Source organism: Zosterops lateralis, assembly GCF_965231275.1.
Source record: "Zosterops lateralis genome assembly, chromosome: 6".
In the NCBI taxonomy this organism is placed as follows: domain Eukaryota; kingdom Metazoa; phylum Chordata; class Aves; order Passeriformes; family Zosteropidae; genus Zosterops; species Zosterops lateralis.
In genome coordinates this window covers 6022147-6040394 of record NC_139761.1, presented here as the reverse complement: position 1 = coordinate 6040394, position 18248 = coordinate 6022147, and the positions used below count along the sequence as shown (strand labels likewise).

The 18248-nt window shown below is 44.7% G+C and overlaps 1 protein-coding gene across 1 annotated transcript in view; it reads right to left on the bottom strand.

The window, feature by feature from the left end:
- Nucleotides 1–13482, bottom strand: part of HIF1A (hypoxia inducible factor 1 subunit alpha) — a 31807-nt gene extending 18325 nt beyond the window's left edge. The window contains exon 1 of the mRNA XM_083863796.1: nt 13301–13482. Within this exon, the coding sequence (XP_083719922.1) occupies nt 13301–13335 (35 nt within the window). The 5' untranslated portion in view covers nt 13336–13482. The remainder of the gene's footprint in view (nt 1–13300) is intronic.
- Between the last annotated feature and the right edge of the window lie 4766 nt (nt 13483–18248).

Here is an 18248-nt window from a genome sequence, read left to right as displayed (position 1 = left end):
ACTATGACTGCCAAATTCACAATGCTAAGTTTGTGGACCTGTGCAAAAAGTCCCTTTTAGTTAGCACACATCTTGTGAGAGGTACCACAAATTACAGAGCAAAGCAACTCATGAGCTAATGATCCCTAGGACATAATGAACCAGATTCAAAGAATCAGAGAATGGTTTTAGTTTGAAGTGACCTTAAACATCATCCACTTTCAACCCCCCTGCCATGAGCAGGGACAGTTTCCACCATGGCTCAAAGCCCCATCCAGCCTGGCCTGGAACACTGGAATGGGGCAGCCACAGCTGCTCTGGGCACCCTGTGCCAGGGCCTCACCACCCTCAGAGTAAAGAGCTTCTTCCCAATATCTAACCTGTATCTCCCCCTCTCTATATTAGCAAATATATACCCAAAAACACATTTTCAGCCCTTTACCAGCTGTGCTACCCACAGTGGCCAAAACCTTGCTTAGTTTGTGCAGAAATGTGGGTGTGACAATACCATGTTGGATGTTTGAAACATGAATGCCTTGACATGTGGAAGAAGTTTAATAATCCATGAAAAAGACAGAACAAACTATCAGAATCTTTCTTACAATTACCTTCCTTTTTACCAGCTTGATAAAACTGTATGCTATCCCCACAATCCTCTCCTCCTACTCTTGCCACTGCCAACAGAGAAAAACTGTTTCTGTGGAATGAGAAACATTAATAGGTTGACATAATAATAGTAATAAAGACCTTTGGAAAACTAACTTATGGGAATTACAGCTGTAAAAAACCCTGGACATACAATAGTCCCATTGATTTCTGTGAATATAAGCTCATTTCCCTCAGAAGGGCAGCTGAAAATATCTGACAATATTTCCCCATATTGCAGATTTCTTCACATTGAATTTTCCTGTGACAACAACACATGTTCCTGTTGTAGTGATGGATATCTTGGCCTAAGAAGCTTGAGGCTCCTGACATACAGGTATATCTGGAAATAGCCATTACGAAAAGTCTGACCTTTAACAATACTGAAAAAATATTTCAACTATTTAACCTGACTGATTAAATATTTATTACTGAAGACAGGCCTCAGGTAGCGTTTCTATTGGTGGAAAACTAAGGGTGGACATGAAAAAAAAATCTGCATTCTCTTTGTCCTCTTTCTCGGCCCACAAATTTCACTGTAACTCTATTTTGTCAAAGGTATTTCAAGGTAACTGTCGTGGTTTAACCCCAGCCCACAATTAAGTACCACAAAGCTGTTTGCTCACTACCTGTCCCACCCTGGTGGGATGGGGAGGAAAACTGCAATGAAGGTAAAACCCACGGACAACTTAAAAACAGTTCAACAATTGAAACAAAGTAATAATTGCAATTACAAGGGAGACAAAGAAAGAAACAAGACTCAAGACAGACAAGCGATGCTCAATGCAATTGCTCACCCACACTCTGACTGACGTCCAGCCCATCCCAGAGCAGGGACTGGCACCTCCCAGCCAACTCCCCCAGTTTACACTTGCCCATGACTCCCTGTGGTTTGGAATATCTCTTTGGTCAGCTCAGGTCAGCTGTCCTGGCTGTGTCCCCTCCTGCCTTCCTGTGCATCTCCTCACTGGCACAGAAGGGAAACTGAGGGATCCTTAACTCAGGGCAAGCACTGCTCAACAGCAACTAAAACATCAGTGTGCTGTCAGTATTATTCTCCAAAACACAGCCCTGCACCAACTACCAGGAAGGAAATTAACTCTATCCCAGCTGAAACTGTAACAGCAGCACAAGCAATTCTGTTGCCTTAGACAGATTCTCTTTATACCTTTGATTTTTTTTAGCTACTTATTCAGATCCCTTCACCTGCAAAGTGTTCATTCTACAACAAAAACTCAAGAGAGAATTACTGGAAGTAAATTGTTGCCATCCACCCAGATTCCAGCAGTTTTGTCATGGCTTCCTTTCCAACTGCAGACACTTCTAAGCTAAAACTCCCCTGCTTTGGTAATCAAGCTGAGCACTTCGAGTCCACAGGTTTGTCAGGCTTGTGTGAATCATACAGGGCACTCAAGTGATGAAAATAGACACTAACCTCACAAGCTGGGATTCCAGCCCTTGTATTTTCTTTCTGAAAGCCTAGTGTTCTCAAAAATATTTTGGGTCGTTTCCAGATTTTTGCCAGGTTTTAGCACCCTTGGCAGCAGCCTTCAGCAGAAACAGTAAAAACTCCTCGTGACCACTGAATTATTAATTACCAACTAAAACGCTGCTCAAATCCAGCCCATAGTGCTTTCTGTTAAAAATTAATCCCAGAGTAAGATCATCAAGTGCTGCCAGCTGGAGCTGACGGGCAAAACCCAAGGAAAAGGGGATGTTGGAACCAACCAGTGCTGCCTGAGTGGCAGCGTCTCCTCTCCCTTTTACTATGTTTCCTTTCTAGAAAGGCTACTACTATAGATAGATGTTTAAACTGTACAGCACAACAGTTGGCTATTTTTAGCTGCTATTTAAACCTAAGCTGTAACCAATCTGAGTAAAACCCAGCCATTTAAATAGGAAGATTAACTACCAGCTTCAAAGAGCGTTTCTTTAATGGATCAAATTAATAGGGAAAAGGTCTTTCACAAATGAGGTTTAATTACCAAGTGAAGTCATTGTTGCCTCAACACTGAAATGCCACCAAACTAAAAAAAAAAAAAATAAAAAATTCTTTACTATTGCAACTACTCCAAGCTTTGTTACAATTGCATAAAGTAAATAAAAAAAACCACACATCAGCATGTACAGCTGCTCACAATTTTCCATGTAGTCAATTGAATGACACTGAATTCCTGTAAAGAAAATGTATTTCCAAAGTGAGAAGTTTCTCAACCAGAGGGGAAGGAAAAGGAGCTCAGGGAAGGGGATTGTAAACAGTGAGATGTGAAGTGCCACAAAATCAGTTTAAACAAATCATATCACTTCTCTTATCTGCTCTTTTGGAACTGCCCCTGTGTAAAGCTCATGATCTTCTCAACAGAAATAGCATTCTGCAGAAAAGGATCCAAGCTCCATTTAAAACAAACCCCAGACTTCAGAGCTGTATTGCAGCCTTCTGCTGCCAGTCTGGCATGGAACAGAAACACCTCAAGAGCCTGAAGAAAACCTCAGCTGCCGAGTGGATTATACATGCAATGAAAATATCAGAAATGCTGGTGCTGGACAGGAAATTGCATGCATTTGCAGGTCTGATTTTTCCTGCACAATTTCAGTGCCAGACATTCATTTCCATTTCATATTTCTACTGCCAGAATACAGAAGCAGAGAATCATAAGCACGTTATCCATCAGAGCTCACTGAAAGCAGTTTCACTGATGCCTTTAAACCCAATACCACTTCTTATAAATAGAGATGTTTACATGCAATAGTTGAACAAAATCTGAGCTCTGGAAGATATTTGAGTTAGAGACCCAGAGCAAAAGGGTATTTCATGACCAGGACTCACTGCAGCTGACCCAAGAGCTCAGCTGAAGGTTATAACCTGGACTCCCACTCACTGCCTCAAATAATGGTGAACAGAAACAACGTTTTACAGCAAGAATTTGCCCAAAAGCCTGGAGAGCAAAGCACACCAGCAGCAACCCTGTGCCCACCAGTTACAGATGTTAATATTGGCCTCTACTTGAGTGTGCAATTTCTGTCATCACGGTCATACAAACCACTGGGGCCACAGCATCTCCCAAATAACACATCATTCCCAACACCATCCCCAAGACGCCTCCACAGCAGATTCCCACATGTGAGCCCCCAACTGTCTAAATGCAGCCCCCATTCTTCATCTCCTTGAGTGAAAAACTAATCAATCACCACATATAAGTTGGGTTGTTCCTCCTTATTTACCAATGGCAAATAGAAAAAAAAAAAAAAAAAAAAAAAAAAATCATGGAAATACCATCAGTAACTGAAAATAATTAAATAAATGGTCAATGGATAGAACTTTAAATGTGTAGCAGTCAGCTTTGTCTCCTACCTTTTAAAATCACCACCCAGTGTTAAGAAAAAATTTTATACTGTGTACATAATATTAGGTTAACCAAAAAAGAAAAAAAAAAAAAAAATCAAGAGGTTTCCTTTATGTGACTTTGTGACTTTGCTATGGTTACAGATTTTCTCCCATTTGAACTTACTGTTTCTCTAATCAGGTACATTTTACCCTACAGGTGTTTTCAGTTCCCATGTAAAATAACTTGTGCATGATAAATTAACCCAGACACATCTTTCTCAATACAGGTTTTGAGAACATTCTAAAATATAAACATCTTCCAAGAGCAATTCACATTTTTTCTCTTTAGAATTGTTTTCTTCAACCAAGTGGCTTTGTATATATCACATTATTTGTTCCTAAAGTGTCATGGAAATATACATTGTAGGAAACAACCCTAATTAGTAATGTGCCTCAGATCTGGTAACATCATCTTGAGCTTTAACTAGTTTTCAGTTCTGCCATTAATTGCCATCATTTGCCAGTAAAAGATTCAGATAATATTTCCATGTTAGTAACAATCTCTCCTCTCAGACTGTAAAACTACTCTGGGAAACACCTGGCTTCGAAATGGAGTCACAAAAACTATATCCAATATAACATAGCTTCATTTTTTTCTTCATTACACCAAAAAAGATGCAAATATTACAACACAGTAATATACTTAAAGTATATTGCATCAGGATGGAATTGGAACTTTAGAAAGTAGACCTGCAAGTGGTCTCACATTGAACTTTTAAGGCTGAACGCATTCCTGCGGTTGGTGTAAAATTTGGTCACCTTTTCAGGCCCAGCCTAAGCCAGGTATTCCTGGCAGCACAACTCAACAGGACGAGGGGCAGCTCCCGGTTTGCAGCCAGAGCCTGCACAACACCCAGAATAACCAGTTGTGTCCATGTGGAGTGTGAATGGCTCAGCCCTGGCCATGTCCCACCAACCACTCTCACCTACAGCCAAAGAGCATCAGGACGAAGTCCCACTCCCCTGACTGTGCTGAAAACACAATCACTTGGGTTTTTTCACTGGTTGTAAGGTCTGTGTTTTGTCCAGAGCTGCTGGCCATGACACTTGTGAAATTATTCCTCTGTGGAAAAAAGGCCCAGGCAAGCCCAGCCCTTGGCACAGAGAAACTAAAACAGTGGAACTGCTCTGTCTACAACTTCATATGAAAAACTGGTTTATAATGAAAGAGACCACCACTCAAATCCAGTTATTTTGGTATATGGGGAGCTAAGGAGCTGATAAACTTCAGTGAGGGGGGACAGAGCTGCAGCGTTAGCAGCATCTATCAAGGCTTGAGGCAGACCCACACAAACATGGCCCCAAGAGCCCCATTCCCTCTCCCTCCCAGCCCTGCAGTGTCACACTTGTCTGTCCTGACCAACAGCCCAGACTGTTCAACCCTCAGCAGACAAACTTTTTCCAAATTGGTTGGGAGGGGTGCTCCCTCCTCCTATTGAAGCTCTACAGAATTACTGCAGCCTCTCAGCTGCCAGTTCTCCATGAGCTTGGGGTTACAGCTTTGACACACCTCGCTTTGACGTGATATCATTTTAAAGCATTATTGCTTTATGGCCAATTTTATTTACTAGTTCCTCTTATGTTATAGTCTGCGTACAGAGTTCTTGTGAGGGAAAAAAAAACCCACACCCAAACCTCGTGTGTAATCAGAAGCATGTGATTACACAGAAGAAAGTCTTGCTCTTCATGAATTAATGAACATCACAGCCCACTAATCCAGCTCAGGAAAAGAACTCAGAAATTCCTTACATAGATTATGAATGATTCAAAAGAGATTTAACTGCAGAAACTAATGTAATATCCAAGCAGAAACAACACCACTGTATATAAACAAAGGAATGAATTTTAATAGTTCTTTCTAACACAGCAATTTAAACCATTTTCTTTACATGAGGGTAGTTAAAAGCATTTCCCATAGCCTGACTACCACCAAAACAAACCCCTAACTGATAAAACTCTAACAAATCAGGAGAGCAAGCAGGCAGGTCAGCCTGGATTAGCTACAGCAGCACAGATGCTCTGAAAGCCACCAGCGTTTGCAAAATGAGACTCGGGAGAGGCAGTGAGAGGAGCCAGCTCACCTAAGGAAGTCTTACTGACACCACAAAGTCCATATAAACACATCCTACAGACAAATTACAGCACACAGGAGCCAGGAGCACAGCCTTAAAGGCCTGAACCCAGCACAGTACCACCTGACAAGATCATATCCATCATTTGGATTTGGCCTTGAATTGACCTGAAACCCAAACATCCTCCCCACGAAGAAAGCGTGAGTAAGAAAAGAAAAGCTTAAATATTGTAATTTCTAATTTCAATCATGGTGAAGTGATTTTATCATGTCTTACTAAACAATGTAACCCACTCACAGTTTACCTTTGCATCCTAATATACTGTTTAAAAAAAAAACATGGCATACAGTGGTGGCATGGAAGAGTTTTGTTTTTCTTTCCAGATACATTATTTGGCTTTTTCCTTGAGTATATTTTTTTCCTTAATTAGTTATCTCAATTACCTCCTTAATGATCCTTCAGGATGAAAGATATATGGTAGTTAAATTATGTTTATTATTACAGAAAAATCTGAGCCATTCAAAAGATATCTGAACATGGGCTTGACAGAACTAGACACTAAGTGCTCTCCTCCCTTCAGCCCTTCTGCTTTTGCTTCTACCAAGCTCACAGAAAATGATACAAAACATATCCCCAAGATATCTGACAGGCTCTCAGTTAACAATGTTTTAGCTAGGAGCTGGTCTACCTTCAGACAGATGCAGACTCTTGATAAAGTAACTAATTTTAGTCTAAATCATGACATTAAAATGTATCTTCTATTTTGTTCTCTGGGTTTGGTTTTCAAGGCTGGAGGCTGGACATTTTCCCTCATTGCTTCCATCCAAGTTTCATCCCTTCACATCGAGTTCCTCAACTGCTTTCAGTAAACAGAGTATTTTATAATCAAAGGTTTTAAGAACAGGGAAAAAAAAAAAAAAAAAAAAAAAAGAAGAACAGAAGAGATATCAAGGTTTATTTTTCTGTATGAATAAAGAACACACAGCCCCACTAAGCAGTCAAGAGAAACATTTCCAACAATAGCTAGGACAAAAAGCCTGCAGCAATGTCAGCTCAGCATCCAATACACTGAATAGGGTGCAAGGAAAAAGTCCTTTCTGAAGGACTGAGCACCAAAATTCCCATCCCCAGCTAAACCATTCCTTTCTTTGGTATAGCTAGTGGAGGCTGCAGCTTTTATATTTGCTGTAGATTACTTTATGTCTTCCAAGGGAGCAGAGCAGGGAGCAAACATAAGGTTAGGTAAGCCTCTGCTAACTCCCTTTCTATCATAACAGTCCATTTACTATTCTCATTTGTGAGCAAAAACAGGAGGCTTGGCCTCAAATACTTTTGCTTCTTGAAATGCACAAATTTTGGTAAAATAACATCACTCTAGTTTTGGTTTAGGAATGACAATGAAAGAACTCATTCTGGTAAACAAAGCAGGTCATCTTTTTCAGGTAACACTTCCAGGATTACAACAATTTGAGTCAAAAAGGTTATTAAATAAGTTGCTTGGTAAAACCTCCCACTGTTGTAATTATAATCAGTGCTGCTGATTCAGTATCCTCAATTCTTCCCTTGAAGTTCAGACCCTATTTTAATGCAGCGAGTTAAAAGATTTGTTGTAACACCTTTCTCAAGATGCTTAAGGAGCATTCATTCACACCAAATTAAACAGAAGCTGCACAGTATCTCTGCTAAAACACACATAGTTTGTTATGCTGTGGTGTCTTTAAGGAACAACTAATGGACCATCTTGAAGCACCAGTTCTCCTCCAGTGCCAGCAAAGCCATTTTGAATTTCTTGGTACTAAAATACATCAAGCTTTTAAAAGGCTACATTTCTCTACAAGTCTCAGTGCTATCAGACTTCAACAGGAAGAAATGACAGATTATGCACATGATGAAACTCCTGTTTATCAATGCAACTTTCTCTGAGATCTCAAATCCAACCCCCAGGCTGGTATGAACAGGCTTAGCTTCAACCCAGGCTGTGGCTCCACATCAAAGAGCTCTCAAGTGTTCGTCACCTACGTAAACTGCACTCAAAAAAATACATATGCTGGCATGCATTCACTTCATTCCACGTTCCTAATGATTTCAGAATGTAATTTTCATAGGGATTTTTATTCCAAGCTAAATAGCAGGGATCTCGGTGGAGAAAAACCTCAATAGGCTTCAGGTCCATTGGTAATTTGGAAACCTGTATCTTCCTTGAATTTTCAGTCATTAGTTAGAAGTGCAAAGGCTCATCTTCTCTCCTGGGCCATTTCTGAAGTCCCCAGTGTCACAAAACCTCCCTGTGTCTCCCATTTCAGAGCAGTCTTCGGTGAAAAACTCAGATTCTCCTGCATTCTCTTCCACCCACTCTAATACAAAGGAAGTTTCTCAGGAGAGGCTCAAAATGCTCAAACCTTCCCGAATTCAAAAGGGAAAGGGCTGTTATAACATGAAAAGGTGATTAAGGTCTAAGTTCTTTCCATGCATTACCTAGGTGGTTTTTCTGAGGCATGTAAACACCTGCCCATATAACTGTGTATGTGAAGATAAAAGGTGCAGTTGAGCTGATGACTTGCAATCTGGAACATTCCTTCCTTTTGGACACCAGCTTGCTAGGTAGGAACAGGTAGGGGTTACTTGTTACTTGTAAGGCTCTTGCAAGATTTGTTTTTGTTTTGAATCTGCTTGTTTTTTAAAGAACACATCTTGTAATTGAATTGATATTTGCATCTCCTTGGAAGTATCATCAGGAAAAGCTTGATGCTCTTGTATACCACCATTAAACCATGTGGGACTTCCCTCCTGGGTTTACTTAGCCATGCACACTCTACAACCAGGTAAAAATTATTTTGTTGGCATGTTCCTAACACCAAAGCTCTTCAGAAATAAATTAATTCTGCCAAATTCTCTTTGAAGGTACAAAAAAAAAAAAAAAAAAAAAAAAAAAAAAGATTTTCAAAAATCAGCAGCTTCTCTTGTTCAATGTCCCTTTTAATATCAAAAATCTCATGCAAACCTACTGGAAATCCAGCATTCTAACACAAATCGGTGCAATATTACTACTGAGCAACATGAACACACTGAAGGATTCGATCCACTGCGTTACACAGGCTCAGCAAGAGCCCTCCAGGCTTCCAGGCTGAAAGCACACCAAGGGGAACATGCAAAATCTTAAGAGTTTTGGGCTCACACTGCAACGCTGCTGACATTTGACAGCGTAATTAATGTTTATTGACTAACTTTATTTTTTTTTTCCACTTCACCATCAGCAATCAGAGTCTTGGGCCCAGACAGATAAACTCCAGGCGTTATAGTTCAAGGACAGGGAGGAACAAAGGTCTGGGGCTGCTTGCACAACGTGCAGGGGAGGCAGCAAGCACCTGTAGGTGAATTCACGCGTTACACACATGACAGCAGCGTGGATGGTCACCTCGGCCTGGCACTGCTGCTCAGCTCCTCAAGGCTTACAAAGGACATGCCACCTTAGCCTAACCTAAATCAGCCCTTGATGGGCACTTCTGATAAGAAAGAAACCGACCAGAAGATGGGGCTGGCAATTAAATGAGAGAATAAAATCGATTATCCACTTCACACCTCCACCTTTAAACCAACAGTTGACTTAACAGCCACGCTTCAGATGCTGATAAGAGTATGCAGCCACCTTTGTGTCCCCCCCCAACACACACACCTTCCAAAAACGGTCCAGGACGGGCCGCTAGAGAAGGAAAAGCATTTCAACAGAAGGCTGAATTGCTAGAAAAGCTTGAAAGTGCTTCAAAGAAAAAGCTCTTACTATGGCATCACCCTGTTACAGACCCCCTGACAACCTGGACCGTCTGATCACAGCTGCACCAGCCCCCTCGGCTAAGTGTGGACTGGTGGTTGGTATTTCAGACACCCCAATCAAGAGACCCAGACTGCAGACGCTGTGCCTTAAAGGGCAAAGCAAGCATGACTGTAAACAAAAACCAGAAAACCCTCCTGCTGCTTCCATCAGCTCACTGCCAAATTATCAGACCTTCACTGATAAATGGAACCAAAGCAACAGCAGAGCAAAATCATGGAAAATTTCGGCAACAGGCAAACCCTCCACAGCTATTCTTCCCTGATTTTCAGTGCCTTGATGCTGATGAGGACGGGCAGCAGCACTATGCTGTCCCCTTCATCTTTAGTGGGCACTGGAAAACCATTTCTAGCTATTTTTACTAAAGGAATTCAAGAAACTTTTCATATTTGAGGCAGTGCAAAGAACAGACAACACAGGTAAGCCCTATGGCAAGGCAAACAATCCAGAAAAATCTAGAAAGCAGTAAAACCACTGTTCTACGAGCCAGAAACCACTCAGCCTTCCCCATACCTGTGGGAAGACTCTACAGGAGATTTACTGAAAGATTCCTCCTCTTCTTACAGCTCAGATTATACAAAAGGGTTTTGTATTCACTTTCGACTCTGGCAATGGTGGCTCAGTTCTCCCAGCGCTGAGAGAAGTTAACAGACAAAAGCAGTGGCAGATACAATCCTAAAGATCCTGTTGTCACACAGGTCTAAGAAAAAACAGGGGTAGCCACTGCCCCTCAGAACCATCAGTACGGGATACAGGCTTCTCAGACAGATTCCGGAGCTGGAGTTCAGTGGCAAAAAATCCAGCAAAAAAAACCTGGTCTTCCAAATCATCCCCCTTAGACACTAAAAAATAAGTTTCAAGGTCTAACTCTGAGAAATTGAAAAGCTGAAGTCCTTCTGCAAGGCACCCATGTGAGGATATTAATTTTCACTGGCTTATACCATCTTAAGACCACGAATGAATAGTCCAGAAATCACTTATCATTTTTATTTAGCACCTATAGCACTATTTTATGCTATAAAGACTTACAGCACACTAGAAAAATGAATCTGGGTTACCTACCAGCTGCAAGCCACTACAACAAAAGTAACGACTAACCTATAACCCTAAATGGCTCATTCACTCAAAAAGGCACCAGAATTCCTCTGCTAATAGTGAAGTGTCACAGCACAGACCTGAGGAAAAGCTTTTCATTGCATCAGCCATCCACACACTGGATTTTGTTAAAAGAATATTGAGAAAAATCTCCTACTTCTCACCAAAAGCCTTAAATTTGGCTCAAATGAGAGTCGATGAGCAAACAAAGCTCCCAACAACTGTTTCACCCACACCATGCTGTCCTTGCAGCACCTGGGGGAAAACCCAGGAGCACATCAAAGTGATACAACTACTGAGGATGGCTAAAACCCAAATAATTCAGTATCTCACCACGGCACTGATACTTGATTTCTTAGGGAATCTTGACCCCTGTACATATATGAGAAGCTTGGAACCACATCAAAAAATGGACTCAACAGGCCAGTACAAAAATCCACACCTCCAGATAGTGCTAGGACTAAATCTCACTTTAAAGACTGAGACATAAACTTGGTCGAATTCCATATTTTCTGAATCTCACAGCACATAATTAAGTAAACAACAAGCTTTACATTAACTATCAAGAGTTAAACACTATCCACATACAAGCAGAGGGAGAGGCAAGGAATAAAAGGATCTTAACCCACGCCAAAATTGAGGTGTACTGTATATACAATTAGCCAAAGTTTTATCATCAGAGATGATAAAGAACAGGACGTAAAGGATTTCTCCCTTCAAGATATTCTGACTATGGACACAATCAAACCTAAACCCTTCAAAAACAACCCAGGTTTTTGAGAAATGCTTGATATTTCCATGAAGCTCTCTGCTGAGCTCATATCCTTCCTTTTTTTTGCTTAGCCATCTTCGCTCAACCGTACATCCACAGCCCCCAGGATGAATGTACCACAGACACAGCTTTATGTTTCCCATTAAAATCCTACAACAGGAGTAATCTGAATATTCCTTTATAAGAAACATTCCCAACTTTGAACTTTGTCTGCAGGAAACAGAAAACAACAAATTTTCTTTCTTAAGCCTTGCCTTTAGGAAGGAAGGATAAGCTTTGCATACTGATTCTTGCATTCTGAAGAAAGCAGATTACATCCAGGATAGGGAAATTGAAAAAAAAAAAAAAAAAAAAAAAAGAGAGAGAGAAAGAAAGAAAAAAAAAAAAAAAAACCCGAAAAAAAGTATCAGAAAACAACTCAAGCCTCAAACCCCTAGACCTGCCACTAAATTAGGGCAGCAGAGGAGCCAAAGCACACGTTAATCATTTTAGTTGCAACATTTTCTCCCAGGCTTCTCAAGAGCCATGAGCAGAGAAACTAAAAGCCGTGTGCCACCCCTGTCGGGATTTCCCTGGAGCCAGAGGCGCTTCTCCCCCATCCCGGCCCGGCACCCCGGGGACTCCAGAGGCGCTCCAGGGGAGCCGGGGCTGCTCCCGCTCCGATCCCTCCTCCCGGCCCAGCACAAAGCTCACCATCCATTTTACAGGCCGGCCGAGCTCCTTCCCCACACAACTTACACGCTGGAGCACTTTAGTGCGCTTAACCTGCTCAGATGACCCTCGGATACAAGGGCAAGGCAAAACCCATCGCGAATAATTAAAAGCCGAGAGGGAAGGTATCGATGTCCCTATAAACAAACCTTCCGCAGATGGCGAACACGGCAATTAATCCCCCCACAAAGCCCCAATGCTCACCCGAGCCCCCCGGCTCCTTAAACTTCACCGCCTAACAAAGGCTTTTAAGGCTTTTATTCCCCCCACCACCACCATCCCCTTCCCTTAATTTGCGCTTACAATCCTCGGTGAATTATTCATACTCCTCAACGCACATTGTCCACCCGCCACCCCCCCTCACACACACACAACACCCCCCTTACACCTCCCCAACGCGGCTTGCAGGGATTTTTTTTTTTTTTTTAAGCTTAATATCTCCAGATTGCGAACCGGCCCGTTTTCCGCACAAAGCCCAGGGCACGGCGGGCTCGGGGCAGGATCAATCCCCGCCCGCTCATTTCCAGGAGCGGAGCAGCTCCCCGGGGTCATTCCCCGGCACCGCGGCCGACCCCGGGCGCTTCTCCCCCGGCCCCGGGCCCCGGCCCGCTCCCCCCGCCGACAAAATGGCGACGTGGACCAGAAGGAGAAGGAGGAATGGAAGAGCGGAGCGGCTCCGCGGGCCGGGGGAGGGCGGCGGGGAAGAGGACGAGGAGGGGGCGGCGGTAACAAAGCAGGGGGCGGCGGGGGCCGGCGGCGGCCAGCGCGGGGAGGGGAGGCGAGGCAAGGGGCGGGCGGCGCGGCATCGGTACCTCTTCTTGTCGGTGACGCCGCCGGGGCTGTCCATGGCGGCGGGATGGCTTCTCCTCCCGCCGGCTCCTTTGGATGCGAGGCGGCCGCGGTTCCGATGGGCCGGCGCTGGGGGGATGGATAGATAGATAGATGGCGGCGCTGGCCGGGCGTGGGGCCGCGCGGGCTCAGAGCATCAGGGGACAGGCTGCGGGAGGTGCGGGCGCGGCGGCGGCGGGGGCGGCGCGGGGCCCGCGCTGCGCCAGTGAGGAGCGGCGGCGCGGCCCGGCCCCTGCGCGGGGTCAGCTGAGCGCTCAGCTGGGCGGGGGCCGGCGCCTCACGTGCGCCGCTGTGTGCGGGGCGGGACCGGGGCCGGCCGGCCCCACGGCGGGCTCACGGCGGGCTCACGGCGGGCTCATATTGGCCTCATACCGGCCCCACAGCGCCCGCCCGCCGGCGGGGCCTCGACCCGGCCCCACAGCGCCTGCCCGCCGGCGGGACCTCGACCCAGCACCACACCGGCCCCACACCGGCCTCACACCGACCCCACAGCGGCCCCAGACCGGCCTCACAGCGCCCACCCGCCGGCAGGGTCTCTTTCCCGGCCCGGCCCGGCCCGGCCCGGCCCCACCGAGCACCGCCCGTGCGGGTCCTGCCACAAGTCGCACCCTCATGGGCACAGCGCGAGGAGTTAGTCCCTTCTTTATCTCCTTTTTTTTCTTTTCTCACATAACTTTGTTTAGTGCTTGACTCTCCCAAAGGTGTTGTGGGACAATAAGAAGCCAGAGTGTTTAGATTGGTAGAATCGTCGTGGTTGGAAAACACCTTTAAGGTCATGCAGTCCAAGCATCCACCTGGCGCTGCCCCTGTAGCCCCCAAACCACATCCCCCAGCACTTCTTAAACCCCTTCTGGAGCGGTGACTCCACCACCCCCGAACAGCCTATTCCGACCCTAACAGTGAAATTTTTTTCTAGTATCGAACTTGAATCTCCCCTGTCTTGCCTTAAGGCATGTCCTCCTGTCCTCTCACTGCAGCCACAGAGCAGAGACTTCCCTAGAACCTCCTCTGTGAGTTTTAGACAGTGATGAAGGCCCCCCAACCCTCCTCTTCTCCAGACAAAGCAAACCCAGATCCCGCAGCCACTCCTCACAAGACATATTTTCTAGTCCATTTCCAGTTAAAGGGTTCAGAACCTCACATTAATTAAAGGGAACAGTCAACTCCACGGCTGTACAGCCCAGAAGGAGAACTGACAGGTAATTAGGGACATTTTGAGCAAGCTTTACAACTTCCCAAACCCCAACCAAACCCAACAGGCCAGGAGGCTGGACAAGGGCTGTACCGAGCCACTGTGACCTGTCTGCCTTCCCTGCTACCCACCCGGGCTGGCCCAAATCCAATGCCATCATTCCACTGCCTGCGTCCAATTTTCCTCTCCCTGCTCCCCCCCATGGCAAGCCTGGCCTCAGGCAGTGCTCATCCGAGAGCCCCAAGATCTCCTGCTGACCTTGGCTGGCCCTGGAGGCTCAGCAGGAGGGGCTGGACAGGGGACACCTGGCGCTGACATGGCCACACAGACAAGTGGCCTCTTGGATCAGGAGCAAGGAGAGGAGAACTGGGGGCAGAGTCCACACATCTAAAGTTAAAAGCCTTAGCTCTGTACCCCTTAGCTCAGGGTCACTTGTGTGTGAGCACTCTGGGGAGACAGGAAAGGCACAATTCCAGGTGGAGTGACCCCACAGAGCTCAGGGGTTCCTTTACGTCTTGGAGTAAGGACTTCAAGTGACCATCTGGAGCTGAACCTTACGAGACTACCCAGTTTGCAGTTCAGCAATAATAATACCTTTAAAAAAAAAAAGCAGCTTTGACAGGCGTAAGTGACATTCTTTAGCTGCTGTGTACATGTGTGGTGACATAAGAAACACCTGCAGGGCAAAGTGATGGTGTTTCAGTACTGTACCTTCCTAACACTTCTGCTGTGGATTCCCAACTTGCAGGTAACAAGCAGTTGTTTTTGGCATACAGTCATGAGTGTTCTGTGTTTAGGGGGGGTAATTTATTTTTTTATTCAGAAGAAGAAAAAAGCAGTGACTATGACATTTGTTAGCAATCACAAGGAGTTCCTGTATGAAATGGATTGCTTCTGCCCACAGCAGTCAGAAACGCAGAAGAGGCACAGGTGCTTCTGACTCCTTTTTTTCCTTCAAGGTTTTCCATCCAAACATGGACAAAGCCCAGCTCTACTTTGCTTATGAGCTGTGACAACACAATAGCCTGTGGCAGAGTGGCTGTGAACTACTGATATTTCTGTTGTTCTGTGCTCACTGGAGCCTCGAGAAGAAAAACAATCTAAGCAAGACTCAACCTCAAGCATCTTGCATAAGTACCAAGAAGCCCTCCCCAGGGGCTCACAGACAACTTTATCTTTCAAAATGAGGTTTAGGCAGCTCAAACATAGGAAGACATTCAGTAGTGCACTGCAGCTGTGCAGTTGGGTTTTTTTTTAGTCTGTTCACAGAGTCACCATAACAGCCCCTAGAGAATTTTCTGGTTAAATGGGGAGGGATCTCCTGGTGGGTGCAGAGATGACAAGACCAGCTCAGTGCCACCTTCCCCATCAGAGCCCTTGGAGCACATCCAGGGAGTTTTGGTAGTGAGGTGGTGATAGCAGAGGGGCTTCCCGTGCCTTGGAGGAGGCTGGTGCAACTAAGAGGAGCCATTGCAGCTTCTCTAGTCTCTCAGATTGAGGTTGAAGTGGTTCCTGGTGAGCCTGGCACACTAGAAAGTGAAAGCCTCTTCTTTACTTTGACTGCAATCTCAGTGCCCTTCAAAGAGCAAGAGGCACTTGATGTGGTCTGGACCAGGGACTGCCCAGTTGTAACTCACAGAACCTTACCCTAGCCAGTAAGATTTTATTTTCAATCTTTTCACTCTTTGAATGACAATTTTAGTACCTATAAGCAAGGATGTCTTAGGACTCACTTGTGCACCTTTATTACCACTATCCAAATTCACATAATGTGCAATACATTAAAAAGGGTTCCTAGTTGAGTATTCTTAACAAAGGTTCTGTTCACTTTTTAAATCACTTGGACACAACAGCTGGAGATGTGTTAGTGAGTAAAAATCACTGGAGAAAAATCCCAGTCTCCACTTTGCTAATGCTGCTCAAATGATTGTTCAAAGGTATCAGACTTCCCAGCATGAACTGTCAGGGGAGCTGTGAGTAAGTGTTGCGGTCTCCTTACGGGACGCATTTCTTTCATGCCAAACATGCTTATCCCGAGCTCATAATAAGGAATAATGCTTCAAAACCCAGCTGTGTTTCAGAAGAGTGTTAGTGCAAACTTGTTCTGCAATTAAGCATTTCATACTGTAGCAGCTTTTGAGAGACGTTAAGCAAATGCTCTCCCTCACACACATCCTTCCCTTTAGTAAACTTTTGCGTCACTCCTCTAAAAGTCTGCATATACACTTTCTTTCCCGCTTTCCCAGTGGCCGATAACAGAAACTTATTACAGTATATGATGCCTTAGTCACTTTTCTTGACCTTTATTGCTGCTCTAAGTTCATACTCACGCTTACGTTAGAGAACTTCCTGAACACAATGGTGTTTGCATATGACTAATTAGGGCAAATGCACAAGCTGATGAGTCAGCAAACGGCTCGGCGAGGACAGCGGCGGCGACTCGGCAGCAGAGCGAGCCCGGGTGAAGATGTGAGAAATGCTCCTGCCTGTGGCTTCGGATCTGTTTGCTGATGTGTCAGGTGTCACCGCAATGGGCTCTGGAGGCATTTACTCTCAGCATCCCAATGCATCCCCGTCAATAACGACTGGCAGAACTCCTGACTTCGGTGGGAAGAATTCAGAGATTTCATTAAGGCATCTTGCCTCCCAAGAACACTCACCATTTCTGAGCACTCACACCGGGGTAGGCAGAGGATGTTAGAGAGAAGCTCCATTTATCTCTCTGGAGCTGGCAGCTGACATCACAGGGGATGTCACAAACATCCTGCCCTCAGCACTGGCTTTCCTGGGCTTTTGCTTCATTGTACAGCCCCCCACATGTAGGGAATTGACATTCACTGGTTCAGTAGTTGAGCTATAATGAAGGGTATAATGAAGGGTAATGAAGGTATTCTAGTCTATCAGTATTTGGCAAAAAAATCTGTCTTGCTCACAGCACCACTGTGGAGTGTTGAGTTGACAGAGGGATGGCACAAGGTTCTCAAATGCTGTGCAGACCCAGGGCTCTGTGACACAGGCTAATAGTTGTTACTACAACTTACTGTGCTTAACAGTGCAAGAACCTGAGAGCTCTGGTGGTCAACTCATTTCACAATAGAAAAATGAACTGAAGTTTGAATCAAATTCAAACCAAACCATTGGCATTGGAAGCCTAAAGCTGCTGTTTCTCAAATACGAAATATTGTCTGAAATGAGAGTACGTGATGGGAGACACAATCTCCCTTTGGCAACTGTTATTTCCTCTGGTCTTTTCTAACCTCAGTGCTTCTCTCCTTCTTGTGCCAAGATCTTGTTTATTTTTCCTTTAGCATCTGCACAATCCACATTTTTTAAACCATGACCACCTCTTAAAACCTGCTTGGGTCAGTGTACACTTAGGCATTTGGAAATGCTCTCTGGACCTGTTTTTACACAGGTATCCCAATATGGTAACAAATTCTGCAGTGTGATAAAAGCACTGTGTCCAATTCAGTGCAATTAGATTTGGGGAAGGATTTTCTACCCATGAAAGGAGTTTAACAGATGAAAGCATAAGGCAAGCAGACACTTAGCAGAATATACTGTACAGTTTCACCAGTTGGCTGCATCCTGCCTATCCCAGGTCCCTCCTGAGCAGATACTGCCAATTGTACAGTGGTTTCCCTGATGTGGACTAAAAAGAGCACGGAATTTTAAACTTGTCCTTACAGAAAAGATGGGTTTGTGGTCAAAACCCTGAA